This window comes from Fistularia commersonii, chromosome 32, assembly GCF_037954325.1.
Source record: "Fistularia commersonii isolate RoL2024-O1a breed Wild chromosome 32, RoL_Fcom_v1.0, whole genome shotgun sequence".
NCBI classification, from domain to species: Eukaryota; Metazoa; Chordata; class Actinopteri; order Syngnathiformes; family Fistulariidae; genus Fistularia; species Fistularia commersonii.
Window position 1 is genome coordinate 7,279,289 of NC_141315.1, and position 18,064 is coordinate 7,297,352.

Consider the following 18,064-nt stretch of genomic DNA (forward strand, 5'->3'; position numbering starts at 1 on the left):
TCTCGCGAGCTGGACTTCAATTTCTTCACTTGAAGACGTTTCAGCCCTCAACCCAGAGACTTCTGAAGAAGAACTGAAGAACTCCAGTCGCCGAGACAAGAAGATTTCAACAAGAATGCTTCCTGAATATGTTTTTGAGCTCTCGGGTCCAACACGAGTCTGACCCGGTGGGCTCCGAGTCCTTCCCCGGACTCAAATTACGGGGCGTTAACAGAAAAACATCCCGTTCTCAGTCCTTTAGCGACGTCGGAGAATCCTCTTTTCGGTCACTTCCGGCCTCCGGGAAGGGGGAATCGGGCATCCGGGTCTGAGTGAAAGCCTCAAGTTGCTGATGTCGAGCAGCGCCGTGACTCGGATGTGGAATGCTTGAGGTGTGTGTGTGTGTGTGTGTGTGTCCATGTCCGGGGGTCGCGTGGGACTGCATGCACAAGAACTAGGACTGCAGGACGCAGCTACAGTACCACTCCGAGAGCACCGGGGGGAGACAGACCCCGCTACACACCGGGATGAGACGCACAAGTGAGAAGCCATGCCGGACACGGGGTGGGAGGGTGGAGGGGGTACAGGGTCCCAACAAAAGGGGGTACGGGGGGGGGGGAGACTCGGGGTCGGGGCGAAGAGGTGGAAAGATGCAAAAAGTGAGGGAACAAAGTCCTGAGGGAAGAGTTGAAAAGACTTACTCGGTTTCTATACTGCTGAGAGTATATCTCCATAAGTTGATAAAAACAAACAAACAGAAGAAATATAGAAATGAAAGATACAAACAAACGTACACATGACGAACAAACGAGCAAAAAAAAAAAAAAAAAAAAACAGAAAAAAACAACGAACGGATAAAACAAACAAAAAAAAGCTGTTAGCCAAAAACTACTGCATGATGCTGCACAGTCACGATGGCGCATTTAAATATTCATAAGTCGTCGGTATTGTTTCACAGACGGGCCAAAAGGCAAAGTGCATCACGTGTTACCCAGCCGCCAGCCGAGGTAAGAATCGTTTTTTAAAAGAACAAACGTCGGTCTTTTGTAAAAAACCCGTACGCTAAGAAATATAATGCAATTCGTACAAAATATTTCAGCGTTATTTCCCTTTCAGCGGGACTCGCTATGTCGTCTAAACGGCGGCGAGCAACGCAGCCGGTTGCGAAAATCTCATGAAAAATAAATCGCAACAGTTTCTATTTCCGTCCCGCTGCGAGATGACGGACAAGTGATGAATTTGTCCAATGGGGGAGAAAATCCGTCAGCGTCAACCGCGGTTTATCGTTTTACAAAAAAAGAAAACAAAAAAAAAAAAAAAAAAAAAAACCAGAAAACTTGTCTCTTTCTCCGGGGAATTCGTCCTTTAAGCAAAACGACGCCTGGACGGCGATTAAAATTTAACCGAGTTACTTCCCCTCGGACGGCTTTGGTACGGTAAAGTCAGAGCCTCCTTGTACGAGGAGGCCAGACAAAGGCACCGATTGTCTGAGCGTCCTGACGTTTTCGGTATCACAGGAAGGACTTGGTCTCCGGGACCCAACGCACCGAGGGTGGAGGAGAGCCCCGTCCGATCAGCGGCACGTTTTCGTACCGAGGGTTCCCCCCGAACAGAGCCGTCTGGTTCCTGTGGGGGGGAAACGCAGTCAGATCAGAAGCCGCCCCCCCCCCCCGAAAAAATGGTACGACGGCCTATCGGGAAAGAGCTTTCGGCGTTCGCTCACATGTACTCGGACATGGGGGCGTTGGAGACGGCCGGCGCGGGCGGGTGGAGGCTGTTCTGGCTGCCCATGCTGCTGCTGTAGCTGCAGAAGCTGTGCATGTTGGCGTGGTTGGGGTTCTGGGAGCCCATCCGGCCCCTGCGAGGGTTAAAAGGGTCCTCCTCGTCTATGTCGTCGTAGTCCTGCTCCCTGGAGGACGGAGGAAAAACCAGTCGTCTTTTACTTTTGCCGCCGGAGCGGAGCTGATTTGTATAAAAATATGTAAATATCGTTTTTTTTTTTTTTCTTTTTGTGGATTGTCACGTTAAACAGATTCCTCCCTTGACAGCCGTCATGATGGGATTTGCATCTCTTTGAAGGGAGGCTTGATTTTATGGTTCCGACTACTTTTCTACTTTTTTCTTTTTTAAACAACCCGCTCCCCTCAACCGGTTACCTCGACTTTTGTCTCCGGCCAGGAATGCGGATGTGACCGACGGATCAGATTGTTTACAAATAAGTGGCTAAGACGAAGCGACAGAAACGCATCCCCGTGCACATTTGAGCGCTTTATATAAATTACAGTGTTGGTCAGAAGGTATCTGCTGCTTGCGGGTGGGGGCTTGAAATGAGCTTCGAAAACTGTGTGTGTGTGTGTATTTTTAAATATATGTATAAAATATGTACATTAATATGCCTGTGTAAATACATTTGTGTACATATCTGTTGGTAAATATGTGTGTGTGTGTGTACATGCATGTGTTTATTTGTATATAGACACACATTCATGTATGTGCATCTATATACATGTCTCAATATACACAAGTGTATGTGTGTGTGTGTGTGTATGTATAAATAAATTCATACACACTGACGTATATGCATGTGAGTATGCCTGTGTGTGGGTGTATATGTGTGTATACATGTGTATTTAGATATGTGTGTTTGTGTGAGTCAGTATGTATATATACAGGTGTGTGTGGATAAATGTATGTGTACATGCATGTGTATATATGTATGTATGTATGTATATATATATATAAACATGTTTGTGCATGAATATAGATGTACAAATAAAAATGTGTGTATGTATATATGTATATATATGCATGTATGTGTCAGATAATACATATATAAATATATGCATATGAGTTTGAGTGTGTATGTATATACGGGTGTGTTTGGATTAGTGTGTGTGTGTGTGTTTTGGGATGTTAGATTTGGGTCAAGTGCTGTTTTATTCAGTATTGTAGGGGACACCTGAGGGGGGCGGGGATGCACCACATCTACAGTGTGTAGAAAGATGCACTGGATGGTCGTCTCATCTTGTATGCGACGCTGCGCGGGCCGATGCCGGGGGTTCAGAGTGAGGAAACGAGAGCACTCAAACAGGCAGAGAACGAACCAACCTGCAGGCGATTTGTCTCCACGCCCTGGGAATGGCACACAGCATGACCGTGAAGGCACAGGCCGCCAGAATGGAGAACAGGCAGAGGTAGAGCAAGCCCTCCACCCCGTCGTAGCAAACCCCCACCATCGCGTCCAGGTAGTCCTACGTGGGGCACGCACACACACACACACTTGAAGGTGGTAAACAATTTCCTTGTCTGTTTGCTGTGAGTTGTGTTACGGAACGTGGTGTTGCAGGGAAAACAAAAAGCTTAGATTCTGTAAAATCCCTGAACGTTCCAGTGCATCTGCAACATTTGGGTCATGACAGCGTTGGAAACCGACACGCCTAAAGGGAGGAAGGATGGGGGGGGGGGGGGGTTAAAAAGAAAAAAATACACAAGCTCATTAAATCTGAAAATATTTGCGTTGCGCCGGGGCTCTGCCGCGATCCCACCCCGATGCTGTTTCCATGCCGAAAAACCCGCGCAGGCTGCTCTGTTTGACCTAGTTGTGTTGCGGCGGTGCCAATTAAAGGCGGCGAGCGAACCTTGTTGAGCCCCCTGCAGTCCAGCAGGGCAGTCAGCTGGTGCAGGCTGGCCTCCGAGGAGTTCAGCAGGTGCTGGATACCCACCAGGTCTTTCTGCGGGGAGACGGCAGGATCACCCAAAAACCACCTCGCCTCTCATTTACACATGAATGCCGCAACCCGCAGCTCGGGCCCGAAAAAGAGTGCGCGTGATACCTCGGCGGTGGGGAACAGCGGCACGGCGAACTGCAGCAGACCCTGGATCTGGATCTGCATCGTTGTCAGGGACCTCTGGAAAATGGTCAGGCTCTGCGGGGGGGGGGACAGGAAAACACAGATTTAATACAAATAGATGATTCCACTGACGGAAGATCCTTGAAGGATCTGGCCTTGACAATATGAATGAATCCGTGTCCTCTCTGCAATTTGAATTTGCATGAAATTTTCACGTTCAAAGAAAATATATTTAAGCGCGTTTGGGGAAATGATTATCGATCCAATGTGCAAATAGAGTAATCAGAGTGGTGTCACATTTACAATAACCTACATTGGCGTGGACGCGCAGCAGCATACAAGCACTAGCTTCACTTCATCATGAGTACTACATTTGACCCATGAATCCAATCTTCTATTTTGCTATTTAGTCTATTTTTTCCTATAAATAAATAACTAGCTTTGGCATTGGCAATATGTATTCATATATGTGTATCTATCTATCTATCCATCTATCCATCCATCCATCCATCCATCCATCCATCCATCCATCGCTATTTATTTGTCTAGTCATCGTTATTTTCTTATTGGGTGATGTCACTACTGCGTCAGTGTTGTGAAAACAAACGTCTAATGCGCTTCCACCTCATTGGTCGGTGGATCTCGCGCTAAAAAAATCGCCCAACAATCGGGTGATTCGGATTCTCGGGTCAGACGACAAGGTATCGAGGACGGTTCGGTTGTTTAACTGCATCGAGGTGAATTAGCTACCGATGCGTAGTTGACGCTACAGACTCCAACTGTCAAATACAGTATTGTCATTTTTAAGTTGCATGTCTAAGTTTTCCCCAACAGGGGGTGTAGTGACGCTGCCCATTCAGCTGCACATAAGTGGATAATGACATCGTGCAGGGTGGGGTGGCTGTGTGGGGGCTTCTGCCTCTTCTCAACCCCAGAATTAACATTAACTGCCGCTGAAAGGAGTCAGAGGTAAAACAAGACGAACCTTAGGAACCCCTTGGCCCGCAACGCCCTATCAGATATCAGATACGATCAATTCCCTCGACCGCTCATAAATGTAATCGCTTTCCTCTGATCCGATGGCGCCTCCGAAAAAAATCGTCTGCGGCCGAAACGGCCCGCGCCGTCCGACGGCCTGATCCGATTTGTCTTCGTTTTATCTTTCTTGAGCTCGTTCTGCGACGGATCACGTGAAAACAGAGACGGATGCGAGGGCACGGCGAGGAAAAGCAGACGCGAATAGGGGGGGACGAAGGGAAACCAGAGGTCGGTTCGCCGTTAGAAGAGCTGCGCCGCCGTTTCAGAGGGAATAAAAACAGGCGGCTGTTTTTGCCAGTTTCTACGAGTTGCCAGCTTGCTTGTGAACTTTGCACCTTTTGGGTTTCTGCAGAAAATAACAAAAGCTTATTGACTTTGTTTCCCGCGCCGGCCGATGGTAGTTTGCCATCGCGGCGTGCTCGTTAGCCTCGCGGCTACGTCAAAAGGAAGCCGGATAATAAGATCCCGGGTCCGGCCCGCCGAATTCAACATTTAGCGCTGACGTCTTTTTCAAACGCGAACCCGCGAGCCGCGGACTGGACTCCGGGGAAGCGAGACGCCCAATCCCTTTCATCGAAACGTGCAACTCCGCGGCGTTTGTGTGGGCAGCCGCATGGATTCACTCTGCCTCCCTCTGCGCCTCGACGCAGCACGGGAGGAAGACGGGGGCGCGGCGTTAATAAATCTGTTCTACAACAGATGGAAGACAAAGTTTGCAAGCAAAGGAGAAAGAGAGAGAAAAGAGGGTCGTTCATAAAACCTTTTTTTTTTTTTTTTTTTTTTTTTAAACGTACTCGATGGCATAAGTTATATTTGACTTAAAATAGAGTAGAACTCCACTCTGGACGGCGGTGAGGCCACCAGAGTTCCAGCCCTGTCACATTTAAAGGGATTTTAACTGAACTGTAATTGAAAGTTTGTCAGGGAGGAAGATTTTTTTGAGAGGAAAATTGTGTCTGCGACAAACGTGTCCACGCTGACTCTCGGGGTTCATTACGAAAGTAGATCCGCCGTGAATTCGCTTCCGTATTTCAATGTGACCGCACAGTGACAATTAAAAATCTTGATTCTTCACTTCGACGTACGCGTTAAAATAGCTGCTACCGCACTGAACGGTTGCCAACCTTTGACCGGGAGTATATAACATATTCCAGAGCGATTATGCTAAGCTAACCACAAGGCTAGGGGGTCAGCAGATTAGATAGAAACTGTAGCCTGCAGACGTCCTTCTCCCTGCAAAGCGCTCTCTGGTCTTCATCACCTGCTGGAAGGGGTTGGTGAGCGTCTGGTTGCAGTAAATGTAGTAATGGACGATATCTGTGGGGGGGAAAAACAGACAACAAACAGGAAGGCAAACCAGCCATTAGCTTTTGAAAACGCCTTTAAATAACCCCCCCCCCCACCACCGCCGCCATCATCCCTTCCCGCTGAGGTCAGGGTTTAATGCTCCCCCTCGATGAACCCATTAAGACACCGTCTCCAGAGCCGAGGCCTACCTCCGCCGACGGCGCCCTTTGTCTGGCTCATGATGTACTTGTCGGGGGCGATGCAGAAATCACTCGTACCCTGAGATGAAGACAGGTGACGCACCAGGGAGGTGAAGAGAAATCGAAGAGGGAAAGGAAAGAGGGGGGGGAAAAAAAAAAAACAAACACAAAAGAGAACCCATTTAGGGCAGGACAGAATGTCACGGGAGAGACGTGCCGGTCGTTCCGAAAAGAACAGTAATCACAATTATTTCAACTTTATTAGTTCTTTTTTTTCAAAGGGGGAAAAAAAAAAGGAGCGAGCACGATGCAAAAACGCATCCAGACGCGCCGTTATAACAAGGAACCCAAACGCCGCCTTCTGGGCCGAGCCGTGCAAACGCCAGCTGTCCCAGAGACTCGGGGTCAACACACAGCATGGAGCCCGGCCCTCTCCGGGCGCTATGCTAATAAGCCTCTCACACACACACACACACACACACACACACACCGGACAGTTTGGTGCAGACAAGTGGCGCTGCAATCTCCTTTGTTAGGAAACAGAGATTCTCTGAGAACGCAGAACTATGACTACCTGCTGTCGGTAATTAGAAGTCCTGCGCAGGGGTCTATTCACTCATTGTGTTCGTGCAAACATAACTCCTGCTCACACACACACACTTGACGTTACCATTGTAGAATAATAAATACACGCTGTCAGTCGGGCCCTGACGACACTGGGTGCTTTTACACCGAAATTATGAGTCACGTTTTGCAGGGCGGAGCGCGTCAGATGCGTGACATTGTTGTAGCGGAGCGGCTAAAGACCACCCGTCTCTGAGGAGGCGGAGCCAGCCACCAGCTACCATGGTAACAAAAGCATTTTAGTGATAATTATTTTTTTTTTTTTTCTATTTATTTTTTTAGATTTTCAAAGTGTTTGGACAGTGTTTATATAGTGTAAACACTATATAAAAAGATGCATGTGCGAGTAAATATTCTAGTATCTAGTATAGCCGACACTGCTATACTAGATGTTATTGTTTTGGTAACACAGAAGATATAATACAGCCATTTACACTTATAAACAGTCATTCATTCATCATCTCTACTCGTTCACTATGGATCGATCACAGACTCGTACATTCACACGTCACATAGAAACACACAACTATTCATTCCTTCATTCACACATCTTGGCAATTTAGGGTCTCCATTGAACTTCCTGCATGTTTTTGGTCGGCGGGAATTGAGAGGAAACCCACTCAGATGAGGGGAGGACATGCAAACTCCACACACAAAGGCCTCCCATCAGAATCGAACCGGGGACCGGCGACTTCTGCTTCCTTTGCTTATCTTTTAGTTGTTTTTTTTTTTGTTTGTTTGTTTTTACGAGGCTAACTGCTCTATTCAAGAACTATGAAGAGATGTGGATTATCACCTCAGACAGATCGACCCGCCTGAAGCGGGCAGCGACCCTGTGGACGGACGTCGGCGGGCCGGATCGTTATTTCTCTCCAACGTCACCAAAGTTGACGCGGCGACGGACGAGTGACAGTAAACGATGGATCGAGATATCTAAGATTGATGTCTTGGTCGGTGTCACAGACAGGGAGGGGAACAGCTTACCTGACCCGAACCCTGTCGCTAGGAAAAGATCATTTCTTTTTCAGGTCCGTGCACAGAGCAGTGCTGTGACACGACAGGAGCAACACACACATAATTGACGTGTGTGTGTGCAGGTTGCTCGAAATAAGACGTGCACGGCTCACTCTGCCCCGTGTCGCCACCAATCTGGCGGCAGTGACTCCTCTTAGCCACGCTGACCTTTTCTAAGCACTCGATCGTACAGGGAGTAAATAGCGGATTATCCTGGACGTGTGTGTGTGTGTGTGTGTGTGTGTGTGTGTGTGTGTGTGTGTGTGTCTCTCCGTCCCGCTGAGGAGCCTTGAGGAAGTTCCAGGAGGTTAAAGCGACATGTTTTAAAACAAGCGGGCGCCGGCGGGACATGTTCGAAATCGGGGCGAGTTCATTTCCTGTCCAGGACGTCCGTTCATTTCCGTCCGCCTCCATCTTGATTGACAGGCCTCGAATCCAGGCGGGAAAACACTATTAACCCCAGCTCAGAGACTTAAAAAGCCCGTTCTCCTCTCGGCCTCTGCAGCCTCTGCAGCCTCTGCAGCCTGCTGTGGGATCCACCCTTTTAACCAACAGTACTTCCGCCGCGAACAAAGCAATTTTTCTATTTCTTTTTCAGAAACACTGACACTGCAAAAGATATAGACCACGCAACGGGGGGGAAGAGGGATTTTACCGTTTTATGAAGATGAAGCGAGATGATGATTAATGTCAAAATGGGAAATCTAATGACACAACCTTTAAAAATAATAAATAAAATTCATAATCCCGCCCCCCCACCCCGTGCGTGGGACAGCAGGATGCATTCAAAAAGCACATTCTCTCTCTCTCTGTGGGTTTTACAGCTGTTTCGCTCGTGTTGAAATTCATAAATTCCCTGTTCTCAATTTTTTTTTTTTTTTTTTTTTTTTAAAGTTCCACCCCGTTTCCTTCGGATGTGGCCTTGACTTCTTCTAATGATGCCTGACAAGGTGCGGGATTGGAGGGAGGAGCGGCAGGGGTTCGGTTCCCGGGTTGTGCTATTTTTAGCAGCGTGCCGTTCCAGGGAAGAGATCAAAAAAAAAAAAATTGCAGAAAGAAAAAAAAAAAAAAAAAAACCAAAGATCAGATGAAAATTGAGCTCGGGCAGCGAGGAGACGCCGCCACCATTTTTTTTTTTTTTTTTCGCCGTGCGTCTCCTTCCAGCTCGCTCTCAATTTACCCAGAACAATTGAAAACTTTGGCTCGACGCCGAGCAACGGATAAAGAGGCTCCAATTTATCCCGGCGATTTCCCTGACTAATTCTAATTTTTACAAACGTGCGTATACGGCATCGAATACAACAGAGAACACAAATGTCCCTCTGCCCCTGAATGCCACGCGGTCAAAAAAAAAAAAAAAAACAAACTCGCCGTGCAGTGAGCTCACTTCAAGCAATCCATCACATCTGTCAGAGCGCAATGAGAATTGATGGCCTGGGCTAAAAACACCTCGTCGGGGCAGGCCTGCGTGTGTGTGTGTGTGTGTGTGTGTGTGTGTGTTTGGCTGAGGTGAAGCAGCTCACCACGGCTGTGGCCAGGTCAGATCCCAGGGACGCCCAGCTCAGGATCAGCGTCAGCACTCCGAACACCATCATGCTGCCGGGAGGGAGGGAGGGAGGGAGGGCACAAAGTGAGAGCAAAGTCAAACAGCAGTTTCGTCGCCAGGGCAACCGAGCACACAGCCAAAGTCACTCCATTTACACACTTTCACATATATTTTGAATGTGTGTGTGTGTGCCGGTGATGGATGTCGTTCTGACCCGCTTCGAGCCGAGTAAATATTTTTCATTTGGACTCTGAAGTCACAGAGGTTAAAGTCCTCATTTGCAGCCGGAGCAGCAGACGGACGGTTCGCCCGCCGCTCGGGACGCTCTGCAGGTTTGCTGCTAGCAGGGGTCGCGAGGGCATTATCACGGCATGCTTTTCCCAGAACGGACAGAAAGACATTTCCTCGTTTCGATTTCCGGTCCGCGTCGCTGGTTTCCTCACACAGTCCAAAAACGTGCAGCGGGTTCATTAGAGACGAGTGGATGGTTGTATGTCTCTATGCAACTGGCGACCGGAACAGCGCCTCTCGCCAAATGACAGCCGGGATAAACTCAAACACGACCCTGTTTGCACGATAAGCGCTATCTTTACTTCTTTTACACCAAATTATTACATGTAATCGTATACATGAACTTGTGAATGCACATGTATATACGTTACATATATTTTTATACATTTTCATCTTTCACTTTATTTTTATTTACTTTTGATTTTTCCTGATTTAATTTTATTAAAAAAATATTTAAAGATTATTTATATTATTTATTTAAAGATGAAAGATTTTTGTTATTATTTTTACATAGGGTTCTATACTGATTCTTTCCCACTTGGCTCTGTAGTAGAAGCTGCTTTCAATGAAAAGCAATTTCCTCCTTGGGGATCAATAAAGTATTTTGATTCTGATCGATAATGAAGGAATGAATTTATTAATCGTGTTCGCATTAGCAAGAAAACAAAAAAACGCACATCCGTTGCCCAGTTAGGGTGCTGGATCCAAAAAGTTGACTGAATAGAGATTTGAAAAAAATCTGCACACCAAAAAAATGCTCCAAAAATAAAGTATTTATTCTACATATAGTGCAAAAAGCGTATTCTCAAAAGACGCTTGGAAACACATCATCTGGGGAAAAGCCTTTGTTTGCTCTTCGTCATGCCAGAATACGTTGTTTGTATTATATGTAGAATAAATTTTTATTTCTGGAGCAGTTTTTGGTGTGGATTTTTTTTCAAAATGCACAAATACCAAGCAGCAAAGACATTTAAACACACACAAAAAAGAATTCTGTAATTATTCCTATTTTACTGGACAAACGGAACCTGCTCTAGAAATTGTGATGGTAGTTTGGCTGGTACATTAATGTCTCGCTTTTTCTGAAATATTTTGTGGCGACAGGTTGTCTTGCTTTTTAGGGCTCAAAAGTCTATGTAAATTTTAAACGAATAACAAATAAATAAAAGTCAATGGATAAAATCCACATCTGGAACCTCAGCCTGACAAACCACAGCCGCCGAGCTCTACTTTCCCTGCCAGTTAAATAAAAGCAGAATCATAATTGAGTTTTCGTTTACACGAGCTGATGCGATGAAGCTCAAAAAGCGGATCGCGTCACAGGTTGTAAGTGTATTAGCCTCGGAGAGCGGAAACGGGAACGGAATAGACCTCCTCCTCCGCTGTTTTTGAAAAACAAACCGCACAAACACTCGGGGGGACGGGGAGGGGTGATCTCACCGGCCAGTTATTTCCTCGCAACAAAAAAAAAAAAAGAAAAACAGAGGTCGCGTTTGTGTCTGTGGGAGTCGACTCTGCGGCCCTGACCCCCGGCTCGGAAAGCCGTCAGGATCTCGGCGGCTCAGGACACATATTGGAAGATCATAGAAAGGCCGGGTTTCCAGCGGCGAACTGATGAAAACGCCCGGACGAGACGCTGCGGTTCGTGATCGACCGGGAGCGACACGGCACAAGAGCAGCGTGTTGAAGACGTGTCGTGTTTTGGTCATGCGGTGCGTGTGTGTGTGTGTGTGTGTTCCCCCCCTGTGTGTTTATTTTTTTTTATCCTGTGGTTATTTTTTGTGTGCAGATGGCTGTATGTCTACGTGAATGTTTGTGAGTCTGAATAGAAGTGTGGTTGCACGTCTCTATATGTGTCTCTAAATGAAACGTGATCGGTTGCACGTCTCCAGCAGTTTAAGCGGTATAGAGAACGTTTTTTTGCATCACTTTTTTTTTTTTATTTCATTTTTTATAGAAATTGTGTTTTGTTGCACTATTTGCAGTGTGCTTCCGCTGTCAAATTGACACCCATGTTTTATTAATTGGTCCGTCTCCTGTCTCCCTGGAGGATGTCGCGTTGTTGTGGTGTGTACCGCGGCTCCTCGGAGACCGGAGGAGTTTGAAGATTTAAAACAGCATGGTTTTGTATTTCTGTGTGTGTGTGACGGCGGCACTAATGCACTCCTACAGCGTACGATCAATACTCATTAAAAGATGAGGCCTTCTTCTATTACATGCCAGCTTCCACCCAATCAAATAATCTCCGGGAATAAACAGCGCCGTACTTCCACCGCCGAGCCGCTTCCTCCTTCGCGGACGCCGCTATTGTGTTTATTTATTAGCGGGCGTCGAACAAGCCCCTTTACGACAGGCCGCCTTGCAAGGGGGAGCCCGATGCACATCTTCGGTTATCTCTCCGCTGAATTCCCCGCTCTTTACCCCCCCGTGCAGCACCTCCCCCACCCGCACATCCCTCTGACACAGAAACCTCAGCTCGCCCGACACTTAACAAGACAGGGGAAAAGAGCAAAGGCTTCAGAGACTCATCTTGATTTGAAATCGAAAAAAGCAGATCAGGTGCAGTGTATCTCCAGGGCGTGTGTGTGTGTGTGTGTGTGTGTGTGTTAACCACGCTGATGAAACCCCGACTGGCCGTGTTCTTCCTGTTTCGGGGGGGTTGAGAGCTCTCAGCGCTTTTTTCATTTCCACATTTCTGTCAGCTAAACGGTCGCGGGAACATTAAATGTCCACGGCGAGCGAAACTAGATTTTTCAGCCAGAGCGGTGAAATTTCACTAAAAGTAATATCCCGTTTTTTGCATTTTAATTAATTCATTCATTGTACGTGACGCCGATCCTGCATTGGGGGTTTGGGGGTTCATAGAAACATCCAACCATTTGTTCTGTCTTTCAAATTTCCATTCACTCACTCACATGTCAGACAGTCATTACAGAATAGAGGTTTGAAAAAAATCCACCCACAAAAAGTGCTCCAAAAATTATTATTTTTTACGAATAGTACAAAAAAAATGCATTCTCGCATGCCGGCTCTTCCTCAGTTTTATTTAAACCTCGTCTATAGGTCTGTTTGTTGTCCATATCCTGTTTTCTGTCTGTATTATTTTGCTGTGTTGGTCTACTTCTTCCTTTTTATAATGTATTGTAATTTTCATATTGTATGCTGAAACCCTTTGATTAACAATATTATAGTTTCCATATCCGTACATATGCTTTTTTTGTTTGTTTGTTTTTGCACCTCTTGTTACATATCATCATACCATATTGACATTCTAACATTATCTTCATCATTTTCCGAGACCAGACCCAAGAAGCGATATTTTTTCCACATCTGCACAGGTATGGAATATTCTTAATCGAAGGGTTTCAGCATACAATATGAAACATCGAGTATAAACACGGGAGGAAGAATTAGACCAACAGAGCAAAATAATACAGACAGAAAACATGGGATGGACAACAAACAGCCATACCTATAGACAAGGTTTAATACCAAATTCCTCATTAAATCCTTGTAGGATTAAATAAAAAAAGGGAGGGAATCAATCACACGATCACTTTAAAAATGGCACTACAATAACATGTTTTTTAACATATCTGGTTAGCATTTGAGGAAGAGCCTATGTTTGCTCGAAAACAAAATAGCATGCGAGAATACGTTTTTTTTTTTTTTTTGTGCACTTTTCGAGTGCAGATCTTTTTCAAATCCCTGTTCAGTCGACTATTTCTATGCATCCTTAACTGAGCAGCAGATAAGCGTGTTTTCTTAATTTTACTTGCTCCATCCATTCCCTCATTCACACAAGTATTCACTCATTCATTCACAGCAGCTCCACCAGGTAGTTCCCTGCTCCGCTAAGCGAGCTAACATGCTAACAGCACAGCGCGAAGCCTGCAGTACACACCACCTGCAGCGTGCACACCGCCCACACAGAACTGACCTTTTGTTCCCGAGCCAGTTTTTTTTTTTTTTTTCAAAGTCAGCGTGATGCGCAGGGAAAAGGCTGATACAGTCTGAGCGCGCTCAGTGACGGGCGGGAAACCTTTGCTCTGATGACCCGCAGTAATCCGTTTGTGGTCTGGTATTAATTTTGCACAGGAGGATGATATCATAATTATATTGACAGGCATCCTTCTATTCATACGTACTTAGCAATTTTTAATTAGTACTTGCGATACACGTCTTCAAGCTGCATTATTATTTTGTGTGTGTGTGTGTGCGCGTGTCTGTGATTCTTGTGTTGTTTTTTTTTTCCATCTTGTCTAATTGCCCTGGGGGGTGGGGGTGGGGGGTTGTTGCAGTTGAATTGCATTTATGTCCTAATTAGCCCATAAGGCAGCTGTAGATGCATGAAAAGAAACAAAAGCATCTTTATCATTTCACAGACTGGCAGATTTGGAAGGCGCTATTCAGCGAAGTGCGATAAAATAAAACATTAAATCTGCTTAGATTTAGACGAAAACAAGAGCCGGAAGAGACAAACTGACGTTCGGTGTCGTTTGTAGGCATCGATCCACCAGACAGCGTGAATCTGAACCAAACAAAACAGCTATTTATCCAAACTTTAGCCGCTTTGTGGGCAGAAAAAGTTGTGAAAAATGTGGAACTTTTTTTTATTTTTGCCTCCAACGAGCACCTCAGGCACGGCACTCAAAAACAAACCGATGTGAAGAAGAGGAAGATAGCGTCATCGACACTGAAAGCTGGATGTTCTGCACGGACTGCGTGGACTTTCAGACGCATTTTAATTTCCTCCCCGTGCTGCTTTGCGGTGTGAAGAACCCCTCCGTTTGCTAACTCCAGGCTTATTTTGGCCAAAATATCAATGTTACACTGGAAACTCCTCTGCCAGAAGAGCCCGGACCTCTCCGTCTGTATCTCACCGGTTTTGTCCATTTTGTAGCCAGAACAGCTGCGATATTTCTTTTTTTTTTAAATAGCAATCCACATTCTGCAAGAAGTATCTGGTTTTGGCCGCGGCTTATGAGTCCTACCATCACCTACATCATTATTTTCTAGGGTATCATAACAAAACCATGCCTTTGAGCTTGAATAGCTCGAGGAGGTCCGCAGAAAGAAGCGGCCTAGTTCCAGAAAGGGATCTAGAAAGCGCAGGAAGTTCCTACAGAAAGAGGCTAATGATGATAAATCCCTCGCAAACTAATTATATTTCTCCATATTTAGTTACAAAATACACAGAATGCTGCTAAAACTGCCCAGAGTTGTGCTTTGCCCTGTTAGAGGTTGCCGTAAACTGGTCTCTTCAACCTTGACGACATGTTTTGAAGCCTCTCCTTTTTCCAGGTGTCAGGAAACAGGTTTGGTTTCATTCATTTAACGCATCTTTTTTCAAATCCCGCCATTCGGTTTCGCTTCCGTTAAAGTGACGTCGACCCGGCCAACCGGAGACGTGTCCGCCGACGTGTCGGAAAACGGGCGGAGCGGCGTCGGCCTCGCGCTCCGCGGGGGGAAAGCGGTTTCCGCGGACGGTGCGGGAAATCGCGTTGAGGAAAAACCCGAGGCGAATCGAGCGGATAAAAAGTGGTGGAGAGCCCTGAGCGCGGGGGGGTGGGGGGGGGCAGAGGACGCCGGCGAATAACGAGTGCGACCCGACCTGAGCGAAGACGAGACGGAGTCACTCCGACTCGGGTCAAAGTGGGAAGTAGACGTTTCTCCGGCGCTCGCCTTGGGGGCCGGCGGTGCAGAGCTGCCAGCCAGATAATCCCGATCAGCGGAAGAAGAGAACCAGGCTCTTCTAATTAGGTTGCCATAGAAATCCCAGCGCGCGGCCCTGACTGGGGTTGCGGCTTCTGCCTTGCAGCAGGAAGGTTCCCGGTTCAGTTCCCGTACTTTCTTGTGTGGAGTCCCTGATGTTCTCCCCATTTCGGGTTCTCTAATTCCTCCCCACAGTCCAGAAACATGCGAGGGGTTCACTCGAGACCCCAAATTGTTTGAATAATGGGAAGAAGTTTGATGTCTCTATATGACTTGTGAATGAATGGCTGGATTCCTTTTCTTTGAACTAAACTATACAAAAAAAAACACAAAACTTGTTACGTAAAAAGGAAGAGTTGATCTACAGAAGCTAATGGAGGCGTCGTTTGTTGGAACAGAGGAGCAGCTACCTGAATTTATGTTTCTACGTGTGAATGAAAGTGTGAATATTTGTAGGTCTCTACCTGAGGCGGGAATGAGAAAGCGAATGCTTGTATGTCTTGATATGAAATGTGAATAAGAGTCTGAAGTCTGCATGATCGAGTGAATGGTTGTATGTCTCTATATGGAGGCTGAATGGCCGTACGGCTTGTCGAGGTGGAAATGAGGGAGGGGATGGTTGTTTTAACTAGAATGATGTACAAATCAATGTTGCTTCTCTCTCATGCTGTCAAATATCAGTTTGTATCTGCATGCACTTTATAATAATAATAATAATACATAGGTTTTCTATAGCGCTTTTCATGATACTCAAAGACGCTTTACAAGTAAGAGACAAATGAAACAGTATATACTTGATAGCTCATCGTTTAACATATCAGCGCACCTTACTGTTTTTCTGCATTCTATTATTATGATTTTATTAATGTCATGTCACCGTGGGATTGTGAAAAACATCTTGATTCCTCCGTATGTCCAGTACGTGCAGAGATTGACAAGAAAGCTGACTTTAATCGGACGTGCTGAAAGACGAGGTTAGAAAACGGCCTCCGTGGACCGACGTGTGTGCAGACGACATCCAGATCTGTAGGGAGAGCAGAGAACAGGTGGAGGAACGTCTCGGGAGGTGGAAATACACCCTGGAAAGGAGAGGCAAGACTGAATATATGTGTGTGAAAGAGACGGAGCGGAGATCAAAAAGATGGTGGATTTTAAGTATTTAAGTGTCCACAGTCCGGAACCTCGAGATTCTGGAGGTGAAGAAACTGGTGAGAACAGATGGAGAAAAGTGTCAGGGGTAATACGGGATAAAAGAGTATCAGCCGGAATGAAAGAAAAGGCGACGAGACAGAGGTGAGACCGGCGATGCTCTACGGTTTGGAGAAAGTGACGGTGGAGAAAAGAGAGGAAGCAGAGCTGGAAGTCGCACAGTTTCTCTCGGTGACCAGGATGGAAAAGGATCAGGAACGAGTCCATCGGAGGAACGGCACGTGTTAGATGTTTTTGAAAGAAGGTCAGACCGAGATGGTTCTGCCATGTGCGGAGGAGGGACGGCGAATATAATCGGTAGACCAAAGAGACGATTTGTGGATGGAGTGAAAGAGGACGTGAAGTTAGTTGTGGTGAGGGAGGGGGACACAAAGACCAGGTTTAGTCGGAGGAGGTCGAGTCGCTGTGGTGACCAGTGACCGGCAGCCCGGAGGAAAAAAGAAGAACACGAGAGTGAACGGTTGTATGTCTTTATATGCGGCCATGTGATCGACTCAGCTGGGAGCGCTTTTGAAAATGAATAAATGAATAGAAATCAGTGCCCTGTCCTTCCCCTGCTCTCGGAGAAAGTTGACAAGCCGCTGTGGCGAGTTGTTTATATTTCTCTTCGCTTACGACGGCGTCGCGCGGGATTTCTTACCGAGCAATCAGGGGATTAATGAGCCCGGATTAATGAGTCCTCTATGAGTATTTCATTAATTTGGAAAGCAAAACATGATCAATCATGACGGCTTCAACCAGACGGTCTGAGTATCGCTTCCATAGCGATCTCCGTATTGATCGACGGCGTTGTTATTTCGTTTGTAGCGCTCGGCGAACAGGCGCCGGTGTTTACCGATGGCGCTGGAAACGCTGCGCTGACAAAAAAAACCTGCACCCTAAATCACGTCGAAACTGATTGATTGCACTACATTTTTAGCGGTTAAGATGCGCCGTAACTATCCACTACAAACTTGCAAACCATTTATTAAAGCTGACAGGTATTGAGCGTCACAGAACGGTGGCTTCCAACCAAAGAAAAAAGCAAACTAGCATTTAAAAAGTAGAAAATACACAAGGTGATTCAAGGCTGAAAAAAATCTCTTTTTTTTTTCATGCTAGCGTCTTTTATTTTCCAGTTTTATACCTTCCTGATATTTTATTTCCCAGTGATCTATCGTGATTCCCCAGTGATCTACAATTTGACAATGCGTGAAAAAAAATCAACAAAATCATTATTAATGTTGTTGCTAATCACTGACACTGACCCGCCATTAAAAATGTAAAATTCTGAACAAAATTAATATTTCATGTTGTTGATCAGGGTCGGA

At 46.1% G+C, this 18,064-nt stretch overlaps 1 protein-coding gene across 3 annotated transcripts in view; it reads right to left on the reverse strand.

Annotated features, from left to right (window-relative positions):
- Nucleotides 1–18,064, reverse strand: part of ttyh2 (tweety family member 2) — a 73,058-nt gene that overhangs the window by 2,528 nt on the left and 52,466 nt on the right. Inside the window, exons 6-14 of one of the 3 annotated variants that reach the window (XM_086140119.1) lie at nt 9,517–9,589; nt 6,365–6,434; nt 6,130–6,185; nt 3,813–3,905; nt 3,618–3,710; nt 3,088–3,230; nt 1,703–1,888; nt 1,527–1,605; nt 681–695 (exon numbers count right to left, since the gene is read on the reverse strand). In XM_086140119.1, coding sequence (XP_085996245.1) covers nt 681–695; nt 1,527–1,605; nt 1,703–1,888; nt 3,088–3,230; nt 3,618–3,710; nt 3,813–3,905; nt 6,130–6,185; nt 6,365–6,434; nt 9,517–9,589 — 808 coding nt within the window. Of the gene's footprint in view, nt 1–680; nt 708–1,526; nt 1,606–1,702; nt 1,889–3,087; nt 3,231–3,617; nt 3,711–3,812; nt 3,906–6,129; nt 6,186–6,364; nt 6,435–9,516; nt 9,590–18,064 lie in introns of all 3 variants that reach the window. The other 2 variants (XM_086140118.1, XM_086140120.1) reach the window with 2 other exon arrangements.